Below are 9,788 nucleotides of genomic sequence, written 5' to 3'. Positions count from 1 at the left end.
AAAGGACATGCGATTGCGTGCTTCAGGGACTTACAGCGGATGATGAACGAACGGGGAGTAAGATGCCAGAACATCGACGATATGATTGATTTTGCGTATGACCTCCCACCAAAACCCTCGGGCGTTCGCAACAAACACATTACGATGCAGGTAAATACTACAAATACTACCTCTGACGCTAATGTTAATGTACCATATGACCATGCAGTTGCAAAAATATCCGGAGTTAAGCGATGCACGCAAGGCGGCTATGTGCAAAAGATCCGGTCCCATCGTCATAACCTTAAAGAAGCCCGTTGTAGTGTGTCCCGCACCGGTGCTGCCGGAGCAGAAAGCACACGCCCCAATGGAGGAAGCGGAAGTACTGGCGGAAAACGAGGAGAAGATAACCGTTGGCGTGCCTGAAACCTCCGCTACGCAGCGCCATGGTGTTGATCTTCCGGATCTTCCGTTGGACAACCCGGAGAACCTTGGGATGTTGAATGCAGCATTGGCAGGCATTCAAAAACATGAAAAATAATTGCTGAACAGCACTATCAATCCATGACAAAGAAACTTTCGTCCTTGACGTGCCAGTTTCTGGTTTGTTGGTACCGTTGAATAAAAATTGAGCAACAATACTTATATGTAACTCGAAAATGCGAATATTTGTAATCTAACTTTTTAGTCTCACGTAGTGGCCCGATAATGCCGAAAGATGCCAGAACCGCGTTGGAGGAGCTTATGGAGCCATTGCACTACAAGATCGAGAAGATTCATGGAGACGAGTATTGCGCACGAGCCTTTATCATAGGTAAGTTTCGAATGGCGGCATGAATTATTTATACATTAATAATATGTATGGGGCTATCGCTGGGAACCGGGAACTCGGTTGCAAATTGTCATCGCAAAAAATTATCCAAATCACGCTGTCGCTTAATTTATGCATAAAGTTAGAAAACGACTTAAAATATCAAACGGTTCGTTGCTGAGTGACATTTGCTGCACAGCGCACATGAAAGCATTTCTGTTTTAAATTTGGCGCCTCAAAACAGAAAAAAGGCCTTAACAAGGCTTCGAATCGATGTATTTTGGATCGTCATTAAACATCTTGTTTAATTATTATTATGTTTATGGAGTTTATGTTTATTAAACATTGCAGATCTTAAAATGTAAATCTTCTCCCGTTTCGACCGGAGTGAAAATGTGGCTTTTTTCACGTAAGAAAATATGGCTCTTTTGTGTAAGGGCGAGCGTAGCGCCACCTAGAGGCAAACGCAATGATGTTCAATTATTTTGAAACAGTCGTTACTGACGAATCAATCCATTTTCAAAAACAATGAAAAATTGGCTCTTATCAGATCGCGAGTCGATCGCCAAATGTGTGGTTATATTCTTCCCGACATTTCTCGGCATGAGCAAATCTCAGTTTCAGAGCCTTAGTTGGCTAGCCGCGTTGTAGCTGTGCTTAAGACCGCCGGAAGTATTCGGTCAAATCACCGCTCTGATGCTGCCGCTTGCTGACGGGGTTCGTTCCCAGCACACTTCAAAAAGGGATGAAGAAAGCCACACAGCCTTTGCCTCATTATTGAGATGGTTTGCTTTGGCCAGCGATCGTTACTTATTAAACCCACGATTGCGGATGGTTGTTGTATTGTTGATTTGAATAATTTTATTAGCAATAAAAGTAGTAGATTTAGGTTTCAGTTATTAATTTGAGTTCTTCGTACACCTTGTTTCTTGCTTTATTCAGAAAGGACGTGGCTTTTCGTAGTAGATGAACTTTTTTGTTTTCCTGGTGTTGCTGCTGCTGCTGCTACTGATCTTGAACCGGATGATGTAATCGATTTTGCTCTGCTTGTTGTGTTCTCTACTAAATGCGGGTTCCCTCTGCTGCGGCGAGTGTCGTCGGATAATGCCCGCTTCCACCTTCCTGCCCCTTCTTCCACCGTCTTCGGTCGTCTCTAAGATGTCGCTCGATCTCTGGAATCTTTATAGCCTTCTCGCACACGAAACACGCACACAGCACACCAAAGAGACGCACGCACGTACAATTTGCTTTTGGAAAACGGAGCGCTTTCGGCGATTAAATCATGTCAGCCAGATTAGCTGGCATTTCCTCAATGGTTGTGTTGTAATGCTTCTCGATATCGGCGAGAACCCGCTTGTCCTGCTCGGTGACGAAGTTGATAGCAACTCCTTTACGACCGAAACGTCCTCCACGTCCAATTCTGCAAGCAAATTTGAGTACGTGAGAAAAGACGAAATTTTGTGGTTAACGATCTCGATTACATGTGTCAAACAACACCGTCAATCACAATAATGACTTGTAGATTCACACTGATATCGATTGTCAAGCAACGATTGAAGCGACCAACCAATAATGTGAATGAAGCTACTGCCACCATCGTCATCTAGCAGATGAGATAGGCGATCGAATGATCTTCCTCGCCAATTTGGACACGCGAGTCAGAACAATGACGACTGGGCACGTGCTTTAACAACGAGGTTTAACCAAAACAGCCCCCGAAAGATAGCAGCCGTACACTTACCTATGAATGTAGTTTTCTCTCAGCGTTGGAAGGTCATAATTAATAACTAGCGAAACCTGCTGCACATCGATACCACGAGCGAGCAAGTCCGTGGTGATCAACACACGCGATGAGCCGGTACGGAACTGCTTCATGATAAGATCGCGGTCACGCTGCTCCATGTCGCCGTGCATTGCCGAAACGGTAAATGTCTTCTCGGCCATTTCCTCGGTCAGCTGGTCTACCTTGCGACGCGTATTGCAGAATATGACGGCCTGCGTAATCGACAGAGTGTCGTACAGATCGCACAGCGTGCCCAGCTTCCACTCCTCATACTTGACGTCGACGTAGAACTGCTTGATACCTTCTAGCGTAAGCTCCTCTTTCTTCACGAGGATCTTGACCGGCTTACGCATGAAGTACTCTGAAACTTCCAGCACATCCGCGGGCATCGTAGCGGACAGCAGGATGACCTGCACGTCCGGAGGCAGCTTCTGGAACACGTCCTGAATCTGATCCTTAAAACCACGTGACAACATCTCGTCCGCTTCGTCCAGGACGAACAGCTTGATGCTGTTCGGGCGCAGCACGTTGCGCGAGATCATATCGTGGACACGACCGGGTGTTCCCACCACGATATGGCAACCCTGCTCCAGGCGGCGCATATCGTCGCGAACGTTCGTTCCGCCGATGCAGGCGTGGCATTGAGCCTTCAGAAAATCGCCCAGCGATATCACCACCTTTTGAATCTGCGACGCCAGCTCACGGGTCGGGGCCAGGATCAGCGCTTGGCATTCGGGGATCTCGGTGTTGATCAGCTGCAAGATCGCAATCGAGAACGTAGCCGTTTTTCCGGTACCTACGGAGTTAGGAATTATACAAGAGCAATGTTAAGTGATGTTTGTTTAGAATGCTTGCGGAATTGAAGTTTAAAAAATTGCAAACTTTCAGTGCATTCAATGTAACCGCTCGATGAGAAACATTGTGGGAGTTATGTACAAATGTAAGACACATTCACTCTGTTGCCAAGTGTCGTTGTCATACATTTCCAAAATACTGCCCAATTTACTCTCGCACTACTTGTACCAGTCAGAGAACGTATGAAAATCACGATTTCTCGTCTTCTTGGAACTAGTGCGGATTCTTCTACCCTTAGCTTAGCAAACAATATACGCCGACCGAACCACATTCAAACCACAATATTAACACCGAAACCGCTGAGAGTACCGAACCACAAGAGGCCCCACACAAACTGGAATTCGAACTTTTACAACACGTTGAACTTTCTCCCATCACCCAAATCTCTCTCTCACTCGCTGTAGGTTGGTTTTTCTGCACGTACTCTCCGGCACGTGGTCGTACGAGGCGCGTTCTGCGCCTGACTACAGAAAAGAAAAACGTCCCGTTACCGGCCGGGCGCCGGTTCGTAGCGCAAGACCGACCTACCCTGCTTCAAGAGAGACCAAACACAAATACACCGTCTTTCAACGGAGCAAAGGTTTCCTTTTCAGTTACATATAATAAAAATCTAGTCTACCATGTGTCCTGAATCACTGAACTCCAGACAACTAAAACATGTAACATTGCGTCCGCCACTTTTTGAGTGCCGGTTTCGTCTAATAAAATCGATATCAAATATTTGCGTGCTCTCGTTTACGTATGTTGCCTTAACATTAAACGAAGGTCTCCGTGACGGCTGTTAGTACCTACCGGATTGGGCTTGAGCGATGACATCGCGCCCCGCGATACACGGCGTAATAGCGCGCTGCTGGATGGCAGACGGTTTCTCAAAACCGTACGCGTAAATGCCACGGAGCAGTTCCTCTCGAAGGCCCATATCGTCGAAGTTCTCGACGGACTCACTCCAGTTCGACTCAATGACTCCGTCCGGGGTCATACCTGCCGGGCCATCGTGCGACTGCGACTGCTCCTGGCGATTCTCATCCATCTATAAAAAAAAAGATTGTTAGTAATGACAAAAGATCTAATGCTTCAATTTTGTTCAAACGACTCCCAAATTCTACATGTTGACCAGCCGGTACTTCAGTATCAGTTTGTGTGAGCTAACAAAATGGCATTCAAACATACACCACCAGCGCATTCCCCTTTTCCTCGCACAAAAAGTTCTACCCCTTGCGTCGTCCCTAGAGCGCACCACAGAATAAATTCCCTCTGCTATTCGAAACACAAAGCTTTCACCGAATAATTCTCTCGGAACACTGATTAGGAAAGTAGCACACAAACCTTGTGTCTTATGTTTCACCGGCACAACCCTAATTTAACACTGAGGTTGCTAGGTTGTGCACACGCATCCTCGTCATGCTAGGCCAACATTATCAAGAGTGGAACAGAAGCGAAAATCGTACACTGGGAATGCGTGAACGAAACGACGAACAAAGTAGCGCGTGTACATTTGTGTTCGCGTGTAACCCCCTTCTTGAAACAGCATTGGGCTATGGAAGGACGAGTTTTTAATTGTAGAGAAAAACTCGACGTTGGACGAGCATTATTAAACATTAAACATTAGCATTAAACCGGTCCAAAGGTAAGTGATGGGCACTGAATTGTTCGCATTCGACTTGACATGAATCGAGCGTTGAGCGGTGTAGCGAAACGCTAAAAACCATACTTTGTTCAGTAAGCGGATTTTGTAAACACTTGTGCCCTGCATACGAGTACGTGGCTGTACATTCCTTTCTGGTCGAACACCACTAACACTGATAAGAGGTGCTTTTAGCCTGTTAACTCTTTGTTTATTACTTACAATGCTGGTCGAGTAACACAAACGTGAGTCGTGTATCAAACACAGCTCACCCAACTGTCGTCAAGGCAAACCCGCGGAAATAAGCGTGACATTTCTTAACGATTGAGAACGTGTTTTTGGGCCTTTCTTTTCACAATACGTGGATGGTCTATAGTTGTAATCGATTCGGTGCATTGCTGCTGGTTTGTGGGTGTTTTAGCATCATCTACCGAACCCATCATTCTGCCCAAGCTGAATTTCATACCAACCGTCTCGGTACTGTCCAGAGTTTCCAATTCGCACGCTGCTGCCAAACTACGCTAGCGGGAGGAAATGGAGAAGTCCCAACGTAACTTGTAACATCCGAAAGAGAGATACGGAAAGTGTCGAAGCGCAAATTTCCACTGCGCCTTTCATTTTACACTTTTTTACTTCCGAAAGTCAGGGAGAGAGCAGTGCGATTTAAAGATGACGAGACCAACCAGTTACAATGCCATTTGTAGCCGATAAGTGGCGAGAACATTCATCCAATCCGGCTCTCTCAACGCTCTTTCTCTCCGCCTGAATTTACAACACTTTTCAAGTTGGCAATTCGTGTACGAATTACACCATGCAATTCAAAAACAACTGTATATTTAGCATCAGCAAGCGTCCATTTAGTTTCTGGAGCATAGGACCGTGGTTCGAGTACGGATTTCCATGCGATGGACAACGAAGTGAGCGCACTGGAGCGTAAAGTACGATGGAAGAGAGAAGTGTGAGAGAGACAGGCATACGTGTACAACCACGAAACGAGAGAGAGAGAAAGAGCCTGGACACTCGCACCATGGCTGCATATTTTCGATGACTAATCGCAGAGTAAAGGATTCATCATCAGAAGCCGCAACGTGACCAAAGTCAAGCACTGGCCTCAATGACGAGTGCTGAAAGAACTCTTGGTAACGAACGCAACAGAATATATCATTTTTACGTTGAGCTTCGATGACACGTGTACCTATTTCGATGTTTCCGGTACTTGCTGAAAACAAATGAAGCTACGGCATTATAGAGATCTTCGGAATTGCGCGTATGGTAAGCGCTTTCGAATGAACGATAACGGTACACCCATGCCAGCGACCCGAATAGTTTCCTCTTCGTATTGGAGAACCCTTTTCTAGCTTTCTATTGTCTCGCTCTCTTGCTCTTTCGTTCATTGTTCTCTGTGCTACCGCTATCAACGAGCGAAGGCCACCTAGCGAACGCGAAACCTAACCTCACTTCTGCGGAGATTCCTCGACAATTTAAACCTTACGAGATGCACACTTTGGACGGTTTTGATACTTCTTCTTCACATTCATTGCATTAATTAAGCATGTTTCGAACAAGGATACGTCGCCCGTGAAAAAACAGCACATTCATGTGGGGCGATCCCGATACTGTGCATTTGTGTGCGTTTAATCATCTCGATCTACTGGGCTACTTCCGAGCGCCGTCGTTGTCACTACCATATAGCCAGGCGTGCTTCGCTGTGGCAAATTATTTTCTATGCCATTATCAAACCACGCGAACCATCCTTAAAACAACCTTCACATTCGCAACCAATGCACGCTAAATTTAGCATTACTCCTACAAAATACTATCACCACTGTATTTCGCCGGCCGCGGTGCAACAAAAGTGAGCGACAAAGAAAACATGACGATGCATCGTTTGTACAATTGCATTACATGAATGCTCTCCACACGTTGACTATGCAACTCGAGTGTGAAACCTACAAACACCCGGTGCGCAAATCTGGTCAGCAAAAGCGCCGATTAATGCCGCATCATGATTCAGGAACTACGACGAAGAGCAGCTCCAGGGGTTGCAGCGACGGATGAGATAACCCTGCCGGAGCTGGTTCCAAGCAGCAGAGAGAGAGAGCAGGATCCGCCGGGTTCAAATTCCAGCCATCCATTTTCCGTGCCTATTGGAAACATTCCAGCCATATTTCTATGTTGCATGTTGACCCGCTAAGACAAACGCTGTCTCAATCTTCGACGGCCGACATTTGGTTGGTTTCACCCTTATGTGGGGGGGTAACATGGGCTCTGATGGTGCCGCACTAGTTTGCAAGGGCATTGGGGCCGCTCTGCTGCCGTCATCGTATTGGAAAACCTAATTTTGTCAATATCACGCCCAAAACACCACATCCCGTCTGTATTCGTGCATTTTCTGATTGCCGCCAGTCTTAGCTCACTCCTCCGACACTTTTCAACCCAATTTCACCCGTTTTTCACATACGTTTTCACGATTGAAGTTTGGCACTTTTACACACGTGCTGAATTTGATTTTTATAAACCAAGCGAAAGGTCGCCATATTGTCAGATTCGCAGCACCAGCACCAAGCAAGTCGCCTCCTGTGCCGGTTTTTAGACCAGCGCGGGCGAACCGGGCGAAACGGGCGAAGTACAGGTGGTTCGTGGATTCCGGCAAAACTGTGGAGAAAGCGAGACAGATGGTGGGGTCCCTCGCTCTCTCTCGTAATTTCGGCGAACGGCGGGTGGTCTAAATGAAAAACTTCTCAATTTCGCTCGAAATGCATTGAATATGAATTTGAATTATACGTTGCCACGATGTTGGCATCCGACCCGTACTAAATTGTCGATCATCGAAGCAAACATCGAAGTGCACACTTGCAACAACCATTTTGACGGTTGGCTGCTTGTAAAATGTATCGTTTGGAAGCTGATCTGCTAGAAGCTATTCGGAAAAAGACCAAGGTATCGCATGCGGAATGCATTGAAAACTCGAAAGCCCGGCTCCGACGTAGCGTTGGAAGAAATGGTGATAATTTGTAGGTGATGAATGTCTCTAAAAACTCCTTAACACCTACTGTAAAGTTGATTGCCATGTACCGTAGGTATGACTTATTGGTTCGATTGATCTCTAAATTGTTGGACAATCCGCCGTCGGCCGTCGACCTATTCGAAGAATACTGCCGCCTGGCAAAAGCGGAATTCCTGCTGCCCGATCACCGTCGTTCTTTTGCTGTGCCAAATCAGAAGCAAATAATGCTAGCAAAGCGCACACTTGACGCTTTGAACCAAATTGAGTCCGGAAGGAGCCGTTGTCGACAGGAACTCAATCCTCTGTTCCTTCATGAACTCAATTCAATGGGCTACACTTTGCCGTATGGGTTTGATTATTTTATCAGCTCAGAAATGGACCGAATGGTGCGCAGCGACGAAAACGTGAAATTCTGGGGTGTCATGCGGTCACTAGGTTGCGATTATTTCGTTTTGGAATTGGAACACAGCGAAAAGTCTATGGAGGGAACGATAAACCGAAACGGGACTGAGCGAAGTTCGGAAATGATTTCTGAAATTATTAGTGCTTTGCTAGAGGCATCAACGGCACGGGCGAGTACGGAAGATTTGTCAGAAAAGGCGTCGTGTGAAATGGAAGATTCAGTTGAAAACGTTACCTTAACCACGATCCTCAACGTTTTGGGCAGGCTCGAGCTGATTGATAGTGAAGTAGAGTTAGAATACTGCCGCAATGACATCGATCATTTGCTTTCGGAGCTGATCGATGGCTTGTATGGAATCGCTCCGGGAAAGAAAGAATCCTGGTCTAGCCTTGGTGACGGAAGCATCCTAGACCGACACGACCATTCCGCAGCATCCACGGAGACACTCTTGCGTTTTCGACTGGAGCGTCTTCAGCTCGAAGGCCGTTTGAATAGCCACTCGTTTTTGGTATCGGAAGACCCAAGCACGAGATCATGGTATCGTTTGCCAGACGTTACCCTGAAGCAACTTGAAGGCACGGAATGCATGAGACGATTTCTGACGGGAAATCTTAAATCCACCGTCCGTGGAAAAACTGATGTTTTTTGGGGCTTAGAAGAAAATTTGTTGCGAGTTCTGATCGCAAAAATAACAGCGCATCGAGACGGAAATATCGAGGGTTCAGAAACAAACCTTGCGCTCCTAAAGAACATGTGTGGAACGTTTGGATCGAAGATCGGCTACGATCACGAATTGGGGCATGATCATGCTGACCGGTGGCACGAGCGGAACGAACTGGGGATGCAATACTGGGCATCGGAGAATTGGCCAGGACTTTGTGCATTCAGTACTGGATTTCATTTTCGCGGTTGCTACTTTGGATGGGGTTTGGAGAACCAAAAATACTGGCACAATTCCGTCGTACGTATTCCTTCGATCATGAAAGAGTACGACAATGGCCAGACCACGTGTGGGCACCAAGTGAATCAGACACATTATTCGCGTTATGACCTCTAAAATGTAAAATAATATCGGTTTAATGGAAATAAATTTCTAACTCACCTTTCAACTGTAAATTACAGGACAACAAATATGGAATATTGACAAGTAAAAAACTAATGTGGATTTTATTAACCAACTGACGTACGTTGACGCACTATGAGCAAAAGGCAGTCGTACACCAACTATCAAAACTGAGGATTTAGTAGAGTTATTATATCGAAACAGACGAATAAGTATTCTGTCTAACGTTTAAATAATAGTTCATGAATTGGATACTTCAGAAT

General features: G+C 46.0%; 2 protein-coding genes across 2 annotated transcripts; one reads left to right on the top strand and one right to left on the bottom strand.

The window, feature by feature from the left end:
- Positions 1–1,613: 1,613 nt before the first annotated feature.
- LOC131211130 (eukaryotic initiation factor 4A) lies at positions 1,614–7,591 on the bottom strand. The gene is made up of 4 exons (XM_058204488.1): positions 7,514–7,591; positions 4,221–4,458; positions 2,532–3,369; positions 1,614–2,210 (listed from the first exon to the last, which is right to left on the bottom strand). The coding sequence occupies exons 2-4, from the start codon at positions 4,456–4,458 to the stop codon at positions 2,066–2,068; spliced, it is 1,221 nt and encodes a 406-aa protein (XP_058060471.1). The 5' UTR covers positions 7,514–7,591; the 3' UTR covers positions 1,614–2,065.
- A 350-nt stretch (positions 7,592–7,941) lies between these two features.
- On the top strand, positions 7,942–9,519 carry LOC131207847 (uncharacterized). Its single transcript, XM_058200477.1, has 2 exons — positions 7,942–8,066; positions 8,133–9,519. Exons 1-2 carry the CDS (start codon positions 7,942–7,944, stop codon positions 9,517–9,519), a joined length of 1,512 nt encoding a protein of 503 aa, XP_058056460.1.
- Positions 9,520–9,788: the final 269 nt, after the last annotated feature.

This window comes from Anopheles bellator, chromosome 2 (assembly GCF_943735745.2).
Source record: "Anopheles bellator chromosome 2, idAnoBellAS_SP24_06.2, whole genome shotgun sequence".
NCBI classification, from domain to species: domain Eukaryota; kingdom Metazoa; phylum Arthropoda; class Insecta; order Diptera; family Culicidae; genus Anopheles; species Anopheles bellator.
The sequence above is the reverse complement of the archived record's forward strand: the minus strand, read 5'-3'. Positions and strand labels throughout refer to the sequence as shown.